Source organism: Mauremys mutica, chromosome 2, assembly GCF_020497125.1.
Source record: "Mauremys mutica isolate MM-2020 ecotype Southern chromosome 2, ASM2049712v1, whole genome shotgun sequence".
In the NCBI taxonomy this organism is placed as follows: Eukaryota; Metazoa; Chordata; order Testudines; family Geoemydidae; genus Mauremys; species Mauremys mutica.
In genome coordinates this window covers 145,683,004-145,704,638 of record NC_059073.1, presented here as the reverse complement: position 1 = coordinate 145,704,638, position 21,635 = coordinate 145,683,004, and the positions used below count along the sequence as shown (strand labels likewise).

At 54.8% G+C, this 21,635-nt stretch overlaps 1 protein-coding gene across 1 annotated transcript in view; it reads left to right on the top strand.

Annotated features, from left to right (window-relative positions):
• The window catches only part of GCK (glucokinase), a 37,499-nt gene extending 18,334 nt beyond the window's left edge, over window positions 1–19,165 (top strand). The window contains exons 5-11 of the mRNA XM_045007802.1: window positions 1,090–1,185; window positions 1,561–1,660; window positions 8,833–9,016; window positions 12,636–12,791; window positions 14,725–14,958; window positions 16,011–16,151; window positions 16,496–19,165. Of these exons, the coding sequence (XP_044863737.1) occupies window positions 1,090–1,185; window positions 1,561–1,660; window positions 8,833–9,016; window positions 12,636–12,791; window positions 14,725–14,958; window positions 16,011–16,151; window positions 16,496–16,502 (918 nt within the window). The 3' untranslated portion in view covers window positions 16,503–19,165. The remainder of the gene's footprint in view (window positions 1–1,089; window positions 1,186–1,560; window positions 1,661–8,832; window positions 9,017–12,635; window positions 12,792–14,724; window positions 14,959–16,010; window positions 16,152–16,495) is intronic.
• The last annotated feature ends 2,470 nt before the right edge of the window (window positions 19,166–21,635 follow it).

Sequence of the window (21,635 nt, the reverse complement as noted above, 5' to 3'; positions counted from 1 at the left end):
CAAGGCGGGGTGACTCCCACAGGCAAATCAGAGGTGAAGGGTGAGAGAGGCTGCAAAAAATAGTGAGGGAGCGTGACAGTGAGCAAAGTGGAGGAGCCATGCCTGATCTTCACTGCCCCTTCATACGCTGCATCCCGCGGCCCCGGGTTCACAGGATGAGCGTGAGCCCCCATCTGTACACAGCAGATCCCTTAAATGCTCAGGCCCAGATCCTCAAAGGTATTTAAGTCCCATTGATTTCAATGGGAGTTAGGTGCCTAAATACCTTTGGCCTTTCTTCATAAGGCTGGCATCTTTATTTGAAGGTGAGCAATGACTGATCCCCCGTCACGTTCACGCTCGCTGCTTCCTCTCTACACCCGCGTGCTCCCTTGCACATTTACACTAGATCTCACACTTCAGACTCCAAAGCTCAGTCCATGCTGATAAGGCCTCAGCTGGAGTACTGTGTCCAGTTCTGGGAGCCACATTTCAGGAAAGATGTGGACAAATTGGAGAAAGTCCAGAGAAGAGCAACAAAAATGATTAAAGGTCTAGAAAACGTGACCTCCGAGGGAAAAATGGAGTTTGTCTAGTCTGGAGAAGAGAAGACGGAGAGGGGACATGATAACAGTTTTCAAGTACATAAAAGGTTGTCACAAAGAGAAGGGAGAAAAATTGTTCTCTTTAATTTCTGAGGGCAGAACAAGAAGCAATGGCCTTAAATTGCAGCAAGGGCAGTTTAGGTTGGACATTAGGAAAAACTTCCTAACTGTCAGGGTGGTTAAGCACTGGAATAAATTGCCTAGGGAGGTTGTGGAGTCTCCATCATTGGGGATTTTTAAGGGCAGGTTAGACAAACACCTGTCAGGGATGGTCTAGATAATACTTAGTTCTGCCATGAGGGCAGGGGACTGGACTAGACGACCTCTCAAGGTCCCTTCCAGTCCTAGGATTCTCTGATTGTGGGAGCTGGGACTGCCCAGCTGGACATGCATTAGCAGTAATGCATCACCCACATCCATTGGGATCAGAGAACTGATTGCTTAGCTCTCTGCTTTCTCTCTTTGTAGCACTTTGATCTAAGCCCTTTGTCCCCTTGTCCCGCAGGGGATCCTTCTGAACTGGACGAAGGGTTTCAAAGCATCAGGCGCTGAAGGGAACAACATTGTGGGGCTCTTGCGGGATGCTATCAAGCGCCGAGGGGTGAGCTGAAAACATGGTTTGTGCTGTTCACGCTGGCTAGTTCCCCAGCGTCTCCTCACAGATGCGCCCTCGTGGGGTAAGACTGGGGCATCTCCGGACTCACCAGCTCCACTGGGGGCGTGTTGCAATCCTCCGGCTCCTTCAGCCTCAAGGACATCCTCAGCGGGAAGGTGGGCTGGAGAGATCCTCGCTCTGCAGGAGCGTTCTTGGCTTGCCCAGTCCGGATTAGTGGACTGGGCACTCCACGTGCCTCTTACTAGCATCAGGGCCCTGCCCTGGAAATGTTCTGTACCCAGGTGCATGCTTCCGTTTGCATGGGCTCTTCTCTGGGACGCCTGGGGGATCGTGACCTCTCTTTTGTATGCTCCTCCGCAGGATTTCGAGATGGACGTGGTCGCCATGGTCAATGACACAGTGGCTACAATGATTTCCTGTTACTATGAAGATCACCGGTGCGAGGTTGGCATGATAGTGGGTAAGTTACCTGCCCACCTGGGTGTTTCCCCTCATCCCAGAGTGCACTGAGCACCAGAGCCGGCTTTATGAAGGGCGGGGCCCGATTTGAATACCTGGTGGCGGTCCGGGGCTTCGGCGGCACTTCAGTGGCTGGGTGTCCACTCTGGGTCTTCTGTGGCACCAAAGGAGCCCCCGCCGCTGAAATGCCACCGAAGCCCACCCTCTGCTGCTGCCGAAATGCCACTGAAGCCCCAGAGCAGACCCTCTGCTGCCGCCGAAATGCCGCCGAAGCCCTGGAGCGAACCCTCCTGCTGCCGGGTGAGTAAAAAAAAAAAAAATTTAAAAGACTCATAAGACGCGGGGCCTTCTTAGGCGCGGGCGTGGGGCCCGATTCCGGGGAATCAGGGGAATCGGCTTAAAGCCGGCCCTGCTGGGCACAGCTCCTGCCAGCACGGGCATTCCCCACCTGCCCACAGACACCCCGGGCTCCCTGACATGGAATGTCCCGGTGGAATTCCTGCCGGTCCGTTCTCAGGGCTCATTCCAGTACTGTTGGCAGCACGAGGAAGCAGAGTAGTCCTCGGTCCAGCTCATACTGTGGGAGTGGGCAGGAGGCCCCAGAGCTCTTCAGTTGATTTGGGGTTAGGCCATGCCGTGTGTCATCTTTAGCAACACTCAGGAGGCAGGTGGGTTGGAGGAGAGCCCCACCACTGAGCTGCTCTGACGTCATCTGTGTGGCAGGGGGCATCCTCAAAGGCCTGGCTCTCTAGCTGGATTTCTCTGGACACAACTACTGTTGAGCCTCCCTGGAGGCTAACGGTGTTACCATGTCAGTCAGGCGTCAGGCTCCCTCTAGATGCGGCAGCTGGGGTGATGTAACGGTTCTATGGTGGTCTCAGTAACCCTGGGGTCCGCAATGATTCTGCTGATGCCGATGCACGTTCCCTCCTCCCGTGATTTGTTCCTCGCGGGATCCAGTTGTTTTTTTCTCCGGGATCAGCTGGTACCCGGGGTGTCTCTGGTATTTCAAGTAACCCTGCTGATTTCTCTGACCGTCTGTTTCCGCTCTCTGTGATGGTGGCTCTGTCAGGGGGAGGAGTGAGCGCTCTTGCTGACTTCCAGTTGTTACTGATTGTTGGGCTGAACTGTGGGTTTGTGCATCAACCAGAGTCACGTTACTGCTCCGTTTGCATTTCTTCCAGCTGAATTGCTAAGCCTGGAATTGACGTAGGTTTGTGTAACGGAGATCTTGTGGGAAATAAAGTCCCTGCTCATGTGTTCTGCGGAAGCTGCTCCCCTACTGGCACTTGTCTATTCTCCAGTAGGTTTAGATATATTTATCTATCTTAGGGTTGAATACTTCCACCCATCACCATAATATCTTCCCCATAAAATCGATAGCGACAGCAAAGTCCCTAGAGGACTGGCTAAATAAAGATCTCCGTCATCATGCTTAGCTTCCTTGGAGACAGTCTTCGCTCCTCGCCGCCCCACTGCTCTGGGGATACTGTGGCAAGAAAGCGCTGTGCTCAAACAGGGAGATCGCAGTGAGCTCCTGCACTTCCGCATCTGGAATCAGTGATGGGAGCCCAAGGGGTTGCAAATTGTGATCTAGGATGGGGAACGACCGTTCTACTGACTGTGCCTGTTCGATTTGAGATCGCTGTTCATTTAGTAATCAGTTAACTAGGGGCACTTCTGGGACACTGAGACTCGATACCGTGTGTGGACATTACCTCTTCCATCTCCCGTGAGCTGATAACCTGACCTACCAAGAGCCGTTAGCATCCCCTTGAGAGTCACCGCCGGCTGCTGGCTCCCATGAGGAGGACAGAGCAGAGCTGAGGGAGTCACTCAAAGCCCAGGCCCTGTGTGCGAGGTGGGCTCTATGAGTGGAGAGCCGCCGGGTGAAGCAGGAGGCAGAGCTCCCTTGGAAGGACTCAGGAATGAGAGGACATAAGGGATCTGACAGGAGAAAGGCTTGGAGGTGGGCCCAAAGTTCTGGGCGGGGCCCAAAGCATATGGGTGGACTCACTGTTATAGAGTTTTAGGCCAGAAGGGACCACCAGTCCGACCGGCTGTATATCACAGGCCACCCAAGCCAGCCAGCACCTGCACACTAACCCAACAACCCAGGTGTCACAGCCCAGAGGACACTAGACTGTGGTGTGCCACAGGCTGAGATTAGGAGTTACCAGGATGCACCCGTGCCCTGCAATGGCAGGGAAATGGCTGAGAAATGCCCCCAGATGATCCTGGTGAGGGACCCGCACCCCATGCTGCGGAGGAAGGCAACCCCCTCCCCCACCCCAAGAATACTGCCAATCTGACCAGGGGGGAAATTCCTTCCCAACCCCAGAGCCTCTGGGCATGGGAACAACAACCAGCCAGCGACACCAGGGGAGAGACTACTCGTGTCCCATCTCCAGCCATGGCCATCCTGTAATGCACTGGGGGGGAATCCTGTCCTGACCCCTGCAGGCAGCTGGTTGACACCTTGAGGGACCCAGGAGCCCGATTCAGCTCCCGCTCACCCCACGTTCATCAGGAGTGGTCCCATGGAGCACCATTGGTGCAAGCGATTAGAGAGTCGGGCCCGTTCCGTTCACCATGAGCTCCTCGCTGAGCGGACCCAGCCGGCAGCACAGCAGGGCTGATTCCTACTCCTGGAGAGCAGGCAGTGACACCGGGCCACCTGCCCGCCCGGGGACGCCGCAGCGCGCCTGGCGTCAGAGAGACGCCGAAGCTGAGCCGAGCACAGTGACAGCAGGACGCTGTTAGAAATGCTGGGATACCCTGTGCATGGGCAGGCTGCAGCCTCCTGGAATGGTAGCAGCCAACGGCAGCCCGGGGCCCCTCCTGCAGCTGCCGGGGAGGGAGCTCTGACATGGCACCCTCAGCTGGGGCAGGTGGAGAAGCAAGGCCGCCTCCCCCATGGGGCGCAGGAGCCGCTCAGTTTGGTCAGCGACAGCTCCATCTGGGCCTTTCGCATGGCTGGCTCTTCCGCTCGCCCTGGGTAAACAACACTCGCTCAGCACTGGCCTGTTTTTTAATCACGCTAAGAATAGAGATGAGCTCATCTCTGAGTGGGAGCTGCCAGCCGGGTGAGTTTAACACACAGTGCTCCTTCCAAGCAGCCGCAGACCTCCCCAGTAGGTGAGGGCCAAGGGCTCCACCAACAGGGTATTATCACTGCTGGCTTCACCAGAGTGGGTTGTGGATTTATAGATTCCAAAGCCAGAATGGACCCCTGTGATCAGCTAGTCTGACCTCCTGTAGACCACAGGCCATGGGACTTCCCAGAATAATTCCTGTTTCAACTAGGACGGATCTTTTACAGAAACATCCCAGCGATGGAGAATCCACCACAACCCTTGGGAAACTGTTCTGACGGTTAACGACCCTCGCTGATTTGAACCTTATTTCCAGTCTGAATTTGTTTAGCTTCCACTCTCAGCCATTGGGTGGTGTTAGACCTTCCTCTGCTAGATTGAAGAGCCCAGTATTAAATACTTGTTCCCCATGTAGGCACTGACGGACTGGGATCAAGTCACCCCTTGACCCTCTCTTTGTTAAGCTAAATAGATGGAGCTTTTTGCGTCTCTCACTGGAAGGCAGGTTTTCCAATCCTTTAATCATTCTCATGACTCTTCTCTGACCCCTCTCCAATTTAGCAACATCCTCCTTGAATTGTGCGCACCAAAATTGGACACTGTATTCCAGTAGCGGTCGCACCAGTGCCAGATACAGGGATCAATATGGATTGGCCGGTGCTGCCAGGTCATTGCCTCCAGGTGGGATTTCCTGCATTCTTACCTGTGACTAGTGGGGGACTTGCTTATAGACCTGTAGGCAGTATTTTCTCATGTGGACAAGGATTCGGTTTCTATCGTTTCTTTTCCTCAGTGGTCAGCACTGGTATGGTGATCTGGAGTAGCGGTAAGTGGTAGCTACGCCCTCTAGTGGCTGGCTTGTCAGACTAGCTCAAATATGTCTCACAAGTAGAACTGAGTGAATCATCTGTACCCAAGAACTTATTTGACAAAAGTCGCCTCTTTCTGCTGGAGATCTTGCCAACTGACTGCAGCTTTCCGAGTTCATTTGCCAGCAGAATGTGTTGGGTACGGATCTTTTTGTGATCATTTAGTCAATGAGTTCACCCTCATCCGAGATATTTAAATTCAAGCGGTGTTGCTTAGTTGTGATAGATCAGGTAACGTACGCAGGATGGTTTCCACTCCTTGGTTAGAGGAGGGCGCAGGCACTTTGAAGATGATGATTTGTGTGCTTGAGTTTAACACTTGGTTTCCAAGAATATTCATGCGAGCAGCTTGCTGTCTAACGTGCTTATCTGGCCCGCAGCTACGCATCTGGCCTGTGGTATGTGAGCACCTCGCAATCTTTAATGTATATCTCCTCACGGCAGCCCCCTGCCGCCAGGAAGTACTGTAATCCCCATCGTGCAGACGAGGAGCTGAGCACGGAGAGGCCAGGGCCACGCTGAGCTCAAACATTTGTGCCAACGAAACTCAGTTACTTGAAAGTTTGTGGGATGTGAACACTAAAGGGTGAAAAAGGCGCCATCATAAACCCGGGCCAGATGTGCTTTCTGTGTGTGCCATTTGCCCACCTCTTGCCCTGAGTCCTAGTGAAGAGATTCTCCCTTAGCGCTAGGGGGCATGTGCTTCGGGAAGACCCCAGTGGGTAGTGTAGGGATGACAGTGTTAACTAATCAGATTAGACCTGCAAATAATTGCATCCTGATTGACCCTGCAGGTCCAACTGGACATCTGCATTTCTTCCCTACAGGAGCCTGTGACCTGTGACACCAGGACCAACAGCCTCCTCAAAGCAAAGGCTGTTTGTTGGCTAAGGGAAGAAAGCCGCAGAGAAAAAAATCTGTATGCGTGGCTAGCTCATCTGCCATCCTCCAGACCCACCGAGTGCCTGTGTGAGACTGGCGGGTTCCCTGCTGCCAGCGTTCTTTGTACTGCAGGAGGCTTGAATCTGCTGCGGTGCCCGTTGGAGGGAGTACAGCTGCCGGGGGCATGGGCCAGCCATAGCAGCTCAGTGGGGGGAGCCCTCCCACTGCAGGCCTGGGGCGCCTGGCTGACCCTGAGGATGCCCCAGGGGGGCTGGGGCTGCAGGAGCCTGCGGCAGCCACTGCCCCCCCTGCCCCACATGAGATATGGAGAAGAAGGGCAAGAAGCCTGTAATAATGTCCCCTTTCAAACGAGTCTCCCTGCAAGGTGAAAAGGTCAGGACCAACAGAAGTTGGTCCAATGAAAGATACTGTCTCACCCACCTTGTCTCTCTCAAGCACTGGTAGGCTTTTTCCATTGTTGGTCAAACCAGTTTGGTTGACTCAGCAGCTCATAATTCTGTCACTGTCCCTTAATAACCAACTTGAGGCATCTTCTTTCTCCTGCCTCACAGATCCCTAATTTAATTAAGAAGCACTTAAATCCAAAATATTCTGACAGAAATCATTATCCCAAGGAGCAGAGTGGCCAGCTCTCGTGATTGTATCGCGTGTCTTGTGGTCCTTGATGTTTTTTTCTTAAGGCCCCAGCTCTTGGAGTCACATGATTAGTATGAGAATCTGTGCTTTTTTTGTTGTTTTTTTTTAAGTACGTTTTTAGCTTTCATGGTTGCAGAGAAAAGCATAAAAGCGCGACACAAGTGAACTCTAAAGGCTCATAAACAAGAAGACAAAGAAAATGAACCCAAACATACTATTTTTAAAGATCTCGTGATTTCTAAGCCAATCTCATGATTTTTTTAGGCCTGGCTCCTAAGTTTTGAGATGAGGGTGGCAACATCTACAGGGAATATTAAATTATGACAGAGCAGCTCCATGTTCATCACTTACCAATGCAACCAGAAGAAGTGCACAAGGACGAACAGACTGCTCAGCTTGAGGGCCGGCTTCCAGGGGACACACCAATAACCGCTCAGCCCTGCAGGGCCACCATTACAGAGAGCAGAGACAGAGGAAAAGAAAATCACCATGGTCCCTTGACATTCACTTTCAAGGCCCTTCCCACCCTGCTTCTCTGGGTCACCACTGAGCGATTGACTGCCATGGTCCCAGCCTCTCTCACCCGCTTGTTAAATTTGCAAACAAGACTCTGCGTGTTTCCTCCCCTGCTGTCCCTCACGCTCCCCTCCTCCCATAAACATCTCCAAAGCTACCTCATGATCCCCCTTCAAACCGCTCCTTAAAACTCTCCTTTGCCATGACGCCTGCAAAAAATGTACCGGCCAGGCAGTGGCTGTGCTGAGAACCCTGCTGATCAATTCTGTCCCGTTGTCTCCTTGTGCTCCCCCGTCTGCCTGTACCCAGTTGTTCTCTCTCGGGGCAGGGACAGTCTTCTGTTGTGTTTGTGCACAGCACCTCGCACCAGGGAAGCCTGGTCCTTGCTGGGGGCTCGTAGGCGCTATGGTCACACGAGTAATAATACCAGAGACGCCCCAGATCCCGGTTGCTCCAGGAGAAAAAGGTGGCACCGTGATCCCTCAAGGAGCAATAGCTAACTGACCAGTGGTGCAGATCCTCAGCTGGCAGAGATCGACTGATCGCCCCCGGCTGTGGATCTGACCCAGGCCTTCAAGAGCTTTGCATCGGCCAGACTTTTGCAGAGCTGGGTCGCTGAAAATGGGTGAAAGGAGGAGTATGGACCTTGGAGGGCTTTCACCTTCTTCCACTGCGTGGGGCATGACTGGGCTGCTGGCATCATCTGGGCATGTCCCCCCTAATCCATTCCCTGCCCTGGCAGGGCCCTTGGCCATCGGTGGTGCCTTGGTCTCTCCTGCTCTCCGCCTGTGGCTGCAATACTTTGGCCTCCTGAAACCTTTTAGCCTAACTGGCGTCATCGGGCTCAGCTATTGGTATTGGGTGAAATCCTGTGCCATGCAAGAGCTCAGACTAATGGTCCCTTCTGGCTTTAAATGCTAGGAAACAGGCTATAAGGACAGGGCATGAGGTTGTATCGTGGGCACACGTAGGCTACAGCCTGGGTTAAGCCCGTGCGTCTGCCCCTTGTAAACTAGATGCCTGCGCAGACTCAAAGTCAGCTGGCTGCTCATGCAGTGGGTCAAGCACAGGGCCCGCATCCCCAGCTGTCACAGGGCACTTTGCCTGGGACTCGCCGTCGTAAGACTCATCCCCAGCTTGGTGTCCCCTGCCAGGTACCGGCTGCAACGCCTGCTACATGGAGGAGATGGAGAACGTGGAGCTGGTGGAGGGGGACGAGGGCCGGATGTGCGTGAACACCGAGTGGGGAGCCTTCGGGGCCTCGGGGGAGCTGGACGAGTTCCTCCTGGAGTACGATCGGGTGGTGGACGAGACCTCACTTAACCCCGGGCACCAGCTGTAAGGGACACGACAGATAAAACAATTGCTTTCCCTGGGCCTCACTTCCTCCCTGCTGTTGCCCAGGCCGCAGAGCCGGACTCTGCCGGCCGCGGCTCCTAATTCAGCTGAGGGTGGGGGCAGTTCATCTCCAACGGGTTTGCACAGCTCTGGTTCTGAGAGTGCAGCTTTACATTCCCTGGCAGGCAAGTCGGCCCTTCGCGACCGTGTGAGCCTGGGGGCCGGGAAGTGGCTCTGCGGGGCTCTCCCCGAATGGCTCTCTCTCAGAGGTCCCAGTACGGGTGCTGCCAGGGGCTGGCTTGCCCGGTCACTGAGGTGCTGTAGCAGGAGGCTGATATGCTGCAGGTGTTTGAAATGTGCAGAGCCCAGCAAAGAGGAAAAGTGGTTGTTTTCCTGCAGCTCAGAGAAAATAGCCTCACAGACTGAGCAATCAATCTTGGTGGTGTTAAAACAGGTGAGAGCAATTTCCGCTCGCCGGCCCTACCTCCAGCCCTCTCTCTCACACGCAGACCCCAAGTGTGTCTAAACACACACTCACATACCCATGGACACACCTCAAATACACCGACACATGCAAACACGGCCCCCGCCACACACACACTATCAAACGGACACACTAGCTCCCTCACATGCCTGTAACTGCACCCATGTCTGCTTACCCACCCATGCTGTCTCCCTTCAGAAACACAAATGTGCACATACACCTCACACACACCTTGCACACCCCCTGTGCACAAACATCCACTCACAGCCATGTGCACCCTCACCCTGCTACACCCTCGGTACACTCACCCCAGGACACAGATACCCACCAGCAATCTACACTCACACACCTGGATACACACAAATACACCCCTCTATACACCCAGTAAAATACCAACACACACGCCGAGAGCAATCTAAACTCCTGCACCCTGGTGCCCTCACAAATACACTCCCGCATCCACACACCAATACACAAACACACCCAGAGCAATCTATGCTCACACCCCCGGATGCTCACAAACACACTCCCGCATCCACACACCAATACACAAACACACCCAGAGCAATCTACGCTCACACCCCCGGATGCCCACAAACACACTCCCGCATCCACACACCAATACACAAACACACCCAGAGCAATCTACGCTCACACCCCTGGATGCCCACAAACACACTCCCGCATCCACACACCAATACACAAACACACCCAGAGCAATCTACGCTCACACCCCCGGATGCCCACAAACACACTCCCGCATCCACACACCAATACACAAACACACCCAGAGCAATCTACGCTCACACTCCTGGATGCCCACAAACACACTCCCGCATCCACACACCAATACACAGAGCAATCGACACTCACACCCCGACACCCTGACGAATACACGTTTCTTCCTTGTGCTTTTCCTCACTTCTCTCCTTTCCTTTCCCCTTCGCTCTCTCGCGCTGTCCCCAGCCCAGCGTCCCACTAACCTTGAACGGACAGAGGAGACCCCCAAGGGCTCTACCTTTGGTCTTCCCTCCCTTCGGCTCTACAGTGCCCTGCCGGTGGTGGGAGAGGGCATCCGCCACTTGGAGTTAAGGGCTAAAGAACACAAACCTACCAAGGCCTGAAATAAAAGTACCAGGGCAGGACCAGGGCTGGGGAAGTAGCCGACAGCTGTTGCCCGAGGGGCGTGGCCATCCGAATAAGCGATCAATGGCATAGCCATTTGAGTTAAGCACCTCCTTAGCTGCAGGATCAGAGTGGGCCCGATCCTGGTCCATGCTATGAGGCAAAGGGGTCATAAAAACATTTGCGGAGGATGAATCGCTGGCTCTGTGCCCCCTCGTTTGGTCCCCTGAGCTCAGCGGGTAGAATCATAGAATCATAGAATATCAGGGTTGGAAGGGACCTCAGGAGGTATCTAGTCCAACCCCCTGCTCAAAGCAGGACCAATCCCCAACAAAACCATCCCAGCCAGGGCTTTGTCAAGCCTGACCTTAAAAACCTCTAAGGAAGGAGATTCCACCACCTCCCTAGGGAACCCATTCCAGTGCTTCACCACCTTCCTAGTGAAAAAGTTTTTCCTAATATCCAACCTAAACCTTCCCCATTGCAACTTGAGACCATTGCTCCTTGTTCTGTCATCTGGTACCACTGAGAACAGTCTAGATCCATCCTCTTTGGAACCCCACTTCAGGTAGTTGAAAGCAGCTATCAAATCCCGCCTCATTCTTCTCTTCTCCAGACTAAACAATCCCACTTCCCTCAGCCTCTCCTTGTAAGTCATGTGCTCCAGTCCCCTAATCATTTTTGTTGCCCTCCGCTGGACTCTTTCCAATTTATCCACATCCTTCTTGTAGTGTGGGGCCCAAAACTGGACACAGTACTCCAGATGAGGCCTCACCGATGTCAAATAGAGGGGAACGATCACGTCCCTCGATCTGCTGGCAGTGCTCCTACTTATACAGCCCAAAATGCCGTTAGCCTTCTTGGCAACAAGGGCACACTGCTGACTCATATCCAGCTTCTCGTTCACTGTAACCTCTAAGTCCTTTTCTGCAGAACTGCTGCCTAGCCACTCGGTCCCTAGTCTGTAGCAGTGCGATGGAGGGAGGAGGGTGTGACTGGAGGATACTACACTCCAGGGCTCCCCTGTGGTGTAATGGTGTCTCAGGGCCCGTTACAAGCTGGCACAAGTTAGAGCAGTCCCGAGGTGGCTCTGAGTTGAGATGGGGGGTGAGCTGGGCCCCCAGCAGAGCCACGGATCATGGGCGCACAAAGCCATCTTCTCCCTGCTCCAGGGCATTGGGTGAGGCTCTAGCCCAGCGGAGGATTTGGGCCAGTCAGTGTATTTGGTACGTAACTGTCCTGTTCTCCTTCACCTATCGCACTACTGAGTGGGGTGATGGAAACCCTGGCCCAGGTTCTCTGCTGGGCCCAGGTGATTGACATCTGGTTCCAGTTCCCTCTGCACGGTCTGCCCATAACTGCCCCCTCCTGCAGGCCCCAGAACCGGCCGTTGCATTCGCTGGGTGCTGCAGGCAGCAGGAATTGCTCATGTCTGCACTGCCGGAGCGAGAGCTGCATCCTGCCGAGGCCGGCTGCACACGCCTGGGACGGCCCTGCCTGTGGGGTAGCAGTTAGGGGAGCAAGCCCCTGGCCTCCAGGTTTGAATCTCCCTCCTGCACGGGCTCTGGCAGGGTTCCCTGAGCCAATCGGCCACGCCAGGAACTCTGCAGTCTTGCATTGGAGCCTAGGGGTATTTCTGAAGGCTACGTGGCTTTGGCTCTGCTCACTGCAAGCCAAGGCGTTCCTCTCCTGCCTGAGCGTCTGCACAAGCCCTGTCCCCACGGAGGCTGGGAGTAGGGAGGCGTCCCTTTGGCAGAACGCAAGGGGAGGAGAAGCCGGGCAGGACCTCTGCCCCCCTTGGGCTGGCACTGTGGTAGCGTCCCTGAGCCTGCAGCTGTCTCAGGAGGAAGGGGCAAGCCAGTGCCAGCGTTGCTCAGCCAGGGTTGTGTCGAGACAGGTCTCTAGGCCTTGGATGCCCCTCGTTGCAGGAGAGCAGGGTCCGACCGCGAGCGGGCAGAGGGTCTGTGTCCTCGCGGCCCTGACCGGTGGTGCTCTTCTGTCCTCGCCCAGCTACGAGAAGATGATCGGAGGCAAGTACATGGGAGAGATCGTACGGCTGGTGCTGCTAAAACTGGTCAATGAAAATCTGCTCTTCCACGGGGAGGCGTCCGAGAAACTGAAAACCAGAGGCAGCTTCGAAACCCGCTTCATCTCGCAGATCGAAAGGTACGTTGTGGCCTCCCCAATGCGCAGATCGAAAGGTACGTTGTGGCCTCCCCAATGCGCAGCCAGCCCCACCCGCTGCAACTCAGGGGCTCCCAATACAACCCTACGAGGGAGCTCTCCCGCCGGCTGTAATCCCATCCTACAGTCCTAGAGCACAGCTGGACTCCGGGATCCCCAGCGGCCACCGATCTGCAATATGTATAACTAGAGAGAACAACAACCGTTTCCCACTGGGCTCCGAGCTCATGTGGAAGGGGTGTACATCAGCCCCCCCCCGACAGGGACTCACACACACCTACGGCAGGCACCCTTGCAGTGCACTGGCTAGAGCATTATACTGGGGCTCAGGAGACTTGAGTTCTATCCCCGGCTCTGCTGGGCGCCTTTGGGCAAGTCACTTGCCTGCTCTGTGCCTCAGTTTCCCCATCTATAACGACACTGCCCTTCTTTGGCTGAAAAACTTGCTGGGGATTGTTAGTACTTGGAATGAGGAATCCGCCCCATATTGCAGGAGCCAGAGGAAGGGCTCCAGTCAGTGAATGCTCTTTAATAAGGGTGCCCACAACCCCCACACAGCTGTGGCAGTGTCACTTCAAACAGGGCCTAGCTCACTTTTCCTTGCACGCTATTAGTGGCTGGTTTGCTCTGCACCTGGCTTCTTGAGCCCAGCTTCTCGGGCCTGACCCAACTATCCTCCCTTTGCAGCTCTAAGATCACGGGACTTAGAGCAGCTTTAAGGCTAATCCTCTAAAATGCACCAAGTTTGGCCTGGTAGTCTACGGCCCAAGGGATTTCTGATCATCTAGTCTGATCTCCGGCGTAACCCAGGCCAGAGAACCTCAACCAGAGATTCCTGAATCTATCCCAGAACTCCTGGCTGAGCTACAGCGGGTCTCTGAGAAAGATTGAAAGACTCCAAGCAATGGAGAACCCACCACGCCCCGTGGTAAATTCTTCCAGTGGTTAATTACCCTAAACAAATGCACCTTAGTTTTAATCTGAATTTGCCTAGCTTCCGCTTCCCACCGTTGGATCTCCTTCTGCTGTTTACGGCAAGATTAAAGAGCCATCTACAATCAGAGATCTTCTAGCAGGTGGTGACCAAGTCACCTCTTAGCCTTCTCTGGGCTAAACCTAACAGCGGAAGCGTCATAAGTCTCGCACTGTGAGGCAGGTTTTCCAGACCTCAAATAATTCCTGTGGGTCTTACCAACATGGAGCCATGCGGGCTCCCGGAAGCATGGGCTGTATTTGTAGGGGTGGGGAGAGACTCCTGCTCACAGACCTTCCACGCCAGACATCATCTGGTGGGAAGGGCTGGATGCACCTGGAGGAGATTGGGAAGGAGGCTGGAGTTTCATGGGCATTGGTAAAGCGGGTTTACAGGAGGTTCAGTAGAACTGAGTGAGGTTTTAGACATGTAAGAACATAGGCACTGCCAGGCTGGCTCAGCCTAAGGGCCCTCTCGCCCAGTCTCCTGTACCTGGCGTTGGCCAGCACCATCTGCTTCAGGGGCTAGGTGGAACAAGAAACCCCCCAAAGGGCAATTCTGGTGTAGCCCAAGCCCTGACCCCATTTCTTTGTTCCACCCTATCTCACGTAACTGCACGTGTTGCTGTTACAAGGAGCTGTCCTGCTGCTCTCTTCCCAGGAGTATGAGCAGTCTGAAATGCAGCCACTTCTGGTGAGGAACTGCACTGCAAACCAGCAGAATGCTTTCCGGAGGGGTAAACGGGTGTCCTCTCCTGAGTCGCCAAAGCCAACTTCCATCCAGCTACCGACCAGGCCTTAGGAGCCTGCTAGCTGTCTGAACCCTTCCGCTGGCTTGACTCAGCAGCCTCCTGTCCAGCTGCCCCAGCAGCGCCAGGCCTGCCCCCCGTGTTGGGCACTCCCTAGCGTATGGAGCCTGACATGCTTTTGCTCTCTGTCCCAGCGACGCCAATGACCAGAAACAGACCTACAACATCCTGACATCCTTCGAGCTGCTGCCCTCACTCACGGACTGTGACATCGTGCGGATGGCGTGCGAGAGCGTCTCCACGCGGGCAGCACAGATGTGCTCGGCGGGGCTGGCCGGCGTGATCAACCGCATGCGGGAAAGCAGGGGCGAGGAGAGGCTGAAGATCACCGTGGGCATCGATGGCTCGGTCTACAAGCTCCACCCCAGGTGAGGTCGCATGCAGGGGCGAGCGTTCCGATTGAAAGTGACCGGGGAGGTGAAATGGCACTAGCAGCTGCCTTTCCAGCCCCAGCACTGCCTCTCAGCCTTATTCCAGCCCCGTCACAGCCTCCACGGAAAGCTGCATCAGACAGGAGCATGTGGGTGGCCTGTCTCTGCAGGGCCACTAGGGAGAGCTCACCCTTATCCTGGGCAATGGCAGCCTTGTTAGTGCCTTAGCAATGAATGGCTGTGAGAGGCAGTGCTAAGGGCTGGTCCTGGAGCTGCCATGGCTTCCAGCCTGGCAGTGATCACGTGCTGCTGAGGCGCTCTCTGGCCAGCTTTACAGGTGCTGGTGGGCTCCAAGTGGGGGGTGGGGTTGTACCTCAGCTTCCTGGGCAATAGAGGGGCCAACGAGACCTCGGACCTCTAGATGCCTGGGGGGTGGGGGGTGGAGGGGAGAAGGGAGGAAAACTGAGAATCTTAAAAGAGCAGCATCTGAAAAAGGAACAGACTGGAAAGGGCATGGCCGGGGGGTTCCATCAGCTGTCAGACACTCCTCAGCAAGCCAGCGGGTCAGGCCGGGCAGGGGTCAGCCTGAGAACCAGCTGTCTTTTCTTCGCTGCCTTTCTGGGAGAAATTTGGCCCTCAGGCCTGACCTGCACTAAGACTTTCCATTGCACTTTCCGAGCTCGTTATTAGAATTGAAAAGCGATCACAGCCAGCGCTTCTCTGGGGGCTAGGTAGCTAACTGCAGAGCTGCGCCAGGATACAGCCCGGAGGTCTAAACCGCCTTAGATCGAACGCTCCATGGGGCAGCACCCCACACAATGGCAGCTCACCCCTGTGGGCACCATCAGAGCCTGAATCTATGTTTAGATGACCCCCATCACCATATTTTTGCTCACTTCCCTCCTGGGCAGTGTATGCCCATTGTACAGATGGACGCACTGAGGCACAGGGAGGCTCAGTAACTTGAGGTTGCTCACACAGGAAGTCGGGCAGAGCAGGGAGATGTGGGAGCTGTTCAGCCTAACCGCTGCCGCCTCCTCTCTCCCCAGCTTCAAAGACCAGTTCCATGTGACCGTCAGACAGCTGACGCCCGGCTGCGACATCACCTTCCTCCAGTCAGAGGAGGGCAGCGGCAGGGGGGCCGCCCTGATCTCGGCGGTAGCGTGCAAAATGGCCCGCCTGATTGGCCGGTGAGCGGGGCCGCTGGCCAAAGGACCACGGAAGGAGCAGCCGCGGCTGGGATGTGGCTCCATGCCGAGTTCTTTAGAGCGTGTGCGCCCAGGAGCGGAAACAACAATTGAAGGGGTGGGACTGTCTCTGACCCCGCCCACCTGCCTCCAACCTGTCCTAGCCACTGCGCTAGCCATGCCAGCTGCACTGTGTCCCCTTGCTGTTCCTCAGCCCTCTTTGCTGCTGCCAGGCCGGGCTCTTCGCCCACGCAATAAATAGGTTCCCGAGGAGGTCTCTTAGGATTGGTTTGGGGTGGGGGGAGTGGAATGGGAGTCCTCTGACCCTTCTCTTCTGATTGGCTCAGGAATTAAAACGAGACGGGCACATCAAAACGGCTTCCAATCCACACAAACGGCGGTCGAGGGTTGTGTTTCTCTCAGCCAATCAGGTGCGTGGACGTTGGGGCGTGTCAGGAGCCCGCGACCGGTGGCAGGCTGGCGTGTGCTTGTGGGGAGGGCAGGCGATAGGACTAGAGCCCAGGCAGGAGGCGGAGGCAGGATAGAGACTGGCCTCTCCGTTAACCGGCGGCCCTGGTGTGGCTGGGCCTGCTGAGGCCAGGCTGGAATGGAGCTGGCGGGAATCTCAGGCAGGAGAGCAGCTTGGGGGGTTTCACTTCCCCTCCCGCCCTTTCCTGTCCCTCCAGATCTAGCTGCCGAACATAGCCAAAAGCTTTGCCTCTGGTCTTCCCCCGTCTCCGGCCAGCCCCTCCGTGGTGCAGCCCGGGTTCCTTTAGGAATAGCAATAGATCCTCTCTCTTCTGGTTGTGCCCAAAGGCCGGCGGCCCCATAGCACCGGCTGTGGTACGAACACCAATGAAGAGATGTTCCTTGCGGTGGACTGACCTCCTGGTATCCCTGCCCCTGATGCGCTGGGACAGAGCCCCCAACCGGGAACGCTCCCCAGCCCACCCCTTTCCATCTGGAAGTCCAGCTCTGGGGCTCGCCGTCCTCCTCCCAAGCACACCTAATCCTTGGCCTCCCCGGGGTGCACCTCCTGCTCACAAGGAGGAGGCTGCCGCGGAGTAAATCCTGCCCTGTGCTGCTTGGCTGGCCTCAGGCTGGTTTCGCAGAGGCAACAGAAATTCAGGAAACCAGGGCAAACCCCAGCGCAAGAACTGCTCTCTCTGGGGAACCTTTCTGTCGGGAGCAGATACAGATGGGGGGCAGATACCTTCTCTCATATGTGACCAAATGGCCTGCTGTGAGTTGGCCATCTGTGATCCCTGTGCCACATGGCCCAGACTTCCTCTTGGGGGGAGGCTAGGGGAAGGCTGGAGGGCTTTCTGCTGGACCCCCTCCCCCCCCACACACACATACACAGCAGCCAGCCATGGCTGCACAGTCTGTGTTGGTCTGAGGTCCGGTGTACGTCTCTTTGTTGCCAAGCGTTTGAAATCTTCAGGTACCCCTCCCGCCCTCTCAGGCTAACGTTGATTAGGCTGTACCTCTCCTGAGGGGGACCAGTGCTGCTGTTCGTGAGCCAGACACATTGCCATTCCCACTCCCCCACACATACAGCCTGCGTGTGCCCGTGCAGCGTGCACACCCCCGTGCACAAAGCCCACCGGGTGCATGCTTTCACCCACTCACCGTCCCACGGGACGTGCGTCGCACTGCGCCTCGTCAGATAAGCATCATGCATGTGCGCGCCAGGCCATACAGACTCACGCATCTCTGATCCCCCACCCCACACGGGTGCATGTACCGTCCTTGTATACCCAATCCATCTGCAGGACGCCTCAGCTGGACATACAGGGCTTCCACTCATTTTTTTTTCTGTACATAAGAATAAAATCATTCTGATGCTCTGGGCGTGACTGTTTAGTAGCGATGAAATTCACCCTAACAGCGTATTAGACTTTAGCCTGTATTTGATGTTAAAATAATTCCCCACCCACCCCTACTGATGGCACCCTGCCCACATCAGACATGGAGGTGTGGAGGGGGGGCACGTATCCTTGAGCTAAAGTCCCCCTCACTCAATCAAAACACAATGTAAGAACAGAGAAGATGCATGTAGCGTCCAGACAGCCTTTGTGAATAGCACGATCTACCCCTCTGCGGGGCTCCGAGGGGCATCGTATTGGAAGTGCCGTCTGTGGTAGGTAATATGCATGGAGCTATGCTTCCTAATGCCAGAACTGGTCATGTAGGAGCCAGCTGTAGGACACAAGCCAGGTCTGGAAGAGGCCAGCAGTTGCCCTCTGAGCTCTTGCTCTTCTGAAGCTCCTGACCCTAGAGAGGACTGTCCTGACAGGTCCCAGCCCCTTGCTTTCCCCCTGTGTCAGTGTACTGCTGGCACTGTCTGCGTCACATCCCCGAGCTGTCAGAGCTGCCTGGCCATCAGTATTTCCTACGCAGCCTGGTTGTTCCTGGCAGCGACAAGAGGATGATATTTTGGGATCGGGGAACGGGAGCGTCCTTTATCCTCCCCATTAGAGAGGGTCAAAAAAGCCCCCAAATCCTGATTCGAATCCAGCTTTCATTTCCAAATTTTCCTGCAAAAAATTTCGAACAGACAATGTTTCCTTTGGAATTGTTGGCAGAAAAAGTTTGCAAGGAAATCTGATTCCGAATCGAGATATTTTTCTTGCCGTTTGGTTTTCACAAAGCATGATGTTTTCAGACATCTAGACGTCTGTTGTTCCTTTTAGTGTTGAAGGCCAGAAGGGACCATTGTGATCCTCTGATCTGACCTCCTGTAGAGCATAGGCCAAAGACCTGCCCCGCAGTCATTCCTAGAGCAGATCTGTTAGAAATCTAGCATCTTCGTTTGAAAATTTAATTACGGAGAATCTACCGCAACCCTTGGTAAATTGTTCCAGTGGTGAATTACCCTCAGTGTCAAAAGTTTACACCTTATTTCCAGTCTGAATTTGTCTAGCTTCGACTTTCAGCCATTTGGATCGTGTTAGACCTTCCTCTGCTAGACTGAAGAGCCCAGTATTAAATATTTGTCCCCCACGTCGGTACTGACAGACTGTGATCAAGTCCCCCCTTCACCGTCCCTTTGTTAAGCTAAATAGATGGAGCTCCTTGAGTCTCTTGCTATAAGGCAGGTTTTCTAATCCTTGAATCATTCTTGTGGCTCTTTTCTGGCCCCTCTCCAATTTATCAACCTCTTTTTTGAGTTGTGGGCACCAGAACTGGGCACCGGATTCCAGCAGTGGTCACACCAGTGCCAAACACAGAGTTGAAATAACTGCTCTGCTCCAACCCGAGATTCCCGTTTATGCAGCCCAGGATTGTATTAGCCCTTTTGGCCACAGCATCGCATGGGGCGCTCATGTTCTGCTGATTATCCACCATGCTCCCCAAATCTTTTTCAGGGTCTCTGCTTCCCAGGATACAGTCACCTATCCTGTAAATATGGCCTACGGTCTTTGTTCCTAGATGCACACATTTACCTTTAGCCGTATGACAATGCATATTGTTTGCTTGCACCCAGCTTTCCACGTGATCCAGATTGCTCTGTATCAGTGACTTGTCCTCTTCGTTATTTACCATGTTCCCAATTTTCGTGTCCGCTGAAAACTTCGTCAGCGATGATTTTGTTTTCTTCCAGGCCATTAATAAAAATGTTCAATAGCATAGGGCCAAGAACTGACCCCACTAGAAACACACCCATTTTATGCTGATTCCCCATTTACAATTACGTTTCGAGACCTCTCAGTTAGCCGGCTTTTTATCCATGTCATGTGTGCCACGTTAATTTTACATTGTTCTAGTTTTGTAATCAAAATGTCGTGCGGTACCCAGTCAGATACCTTACCGTGGTAGTCTAAGTATGTTACCTCAACATTAGTACCTTTATCAACCAAACTTGTAATTGCATCCAAAAAAAGCTGTCATGACTGGAATTTTAGTGTGGAGTGTTTTGTTTGGTGTTTCCCGCTCGCCAACGTTTCAGTACTTCTCCAACTTTGGAGAAGTCTCTGGTGGGCTGAAAAAAGTGATAGTGGGGAGGGTCGAGGAGTCTGTCAGAATCTGGGAGCCGCAGCTTTGGGAAATGGAGTTGAACAGGGAAAGCTTTCAACCCTTTGGAGAAGCGGCCAGGCATCCTGCCCACCTCGCTCCTCCAGCTTCCCAGTGCTTGGGGATGGATGTCACGGACAGGGACCGGGAGGTTGTGGGCCTTTCTGGGATGACCTTTGTGTAGATCTTAGTCGCTCAGCTCTTGGCATGAGATGTGGAGGGCTCCTGTCTCCCCACTGCCTGCATGCGCTGGGATGGGGGAAGTGGGTAAAATCCCAGCCGACTCCCCTACCGGCCCTTCTCAGCTGCTTTCCAGTTGCCCCAGGGCCTCTTGCCCCTCCTGCTGCTGCCCGGTGCAGGTATGGTCAGTTAGAGCATTCCCCTTTGACCAGCAGGGCTCGGAAGCCAAACCGGAGTTCGGTGCAACTGAGCCAGGGGCCGGTGCCTGGTTCTGACCCATCAACTCAGCACTTGGGCCAGGGAAGGGAGATGCTGGTTCCTCAGTTGTAAGGAGAGGGGACGACCCCTTTCTTCATCCAGCTGTAGTATCGCCAGCCAGCAGTGGCTCGGTCACTTCAGAGCTGCGTGCCCAAAGGGGTTCTGGCCCAGGGGAGTCAGGGTGGGCGGTGGATACCGGGTGGGGGGATGTACTTCAGACATGATGTTAGCTTGGCCTTGGGTGGCTTTTCTAGGGGGGGAGTGAAGATGCCGTGAAGCTTGACAGAGAGAGTTGAGGCTAATCCCAGGTAGGGTCTCAGGCCGAACATCCCCAGCCCCGTGTGCACAAGGGATAAATTTCCCCGCAGCAGCAGCTCCCCAGGGAAAAGCTGGCCAGGAATCCTGCGTGGCCAGTGTGGAGCCGTCTCTAGTCTCTGAGAGCAAACGACAGGCCTGTATCCTGCTCCGCTTCACTGGAGCTGGCCCCTGTGGACCCCCTAGCGTGGGGAGCTGCAGTAGACACTGTGCTGCACAGAGCCCCCCAGGGGGCTGCGCTGGCGTAGGAGGGGGTGCGGCTGGAGCACTCTGCACCCCAGCTCTTCTGGGCCGTGGCGTGGCCCTTAGGTGGCCCCCATATGTTAGAGGGGTCCCTGGGGCTGCTCTGATGTCATGCTGGGAGCCAGAGCCCAGAATTCAGCTCTGCTCCCCCCACATCTGAACTGGGGCTCCTCAGCGCTGGATCTGACCCTGAGTCCTGACTGTAGGGCCAGGCTTCCCCATTAGCATAACCATGGGATAATGAGCCCTCTAGCTAATGGTTAATATCCGTCATCCAAACCCTCCCCCAGGCCTGGACACGAGCAGGGACTGGATGTGGAACCGGGAACACATTTGCTCGCAGCTGGAGTCTCGACTGGGGCTGGCGGGATCAGAGACCTCGCTGGCCTTTAATGCATTAGCCCCGGAACCGAGGTTGGGATAATATCGCAGCGCAGGGCCTGCCGGGTCATAGGAGGGGCTGCTGGATGGGGG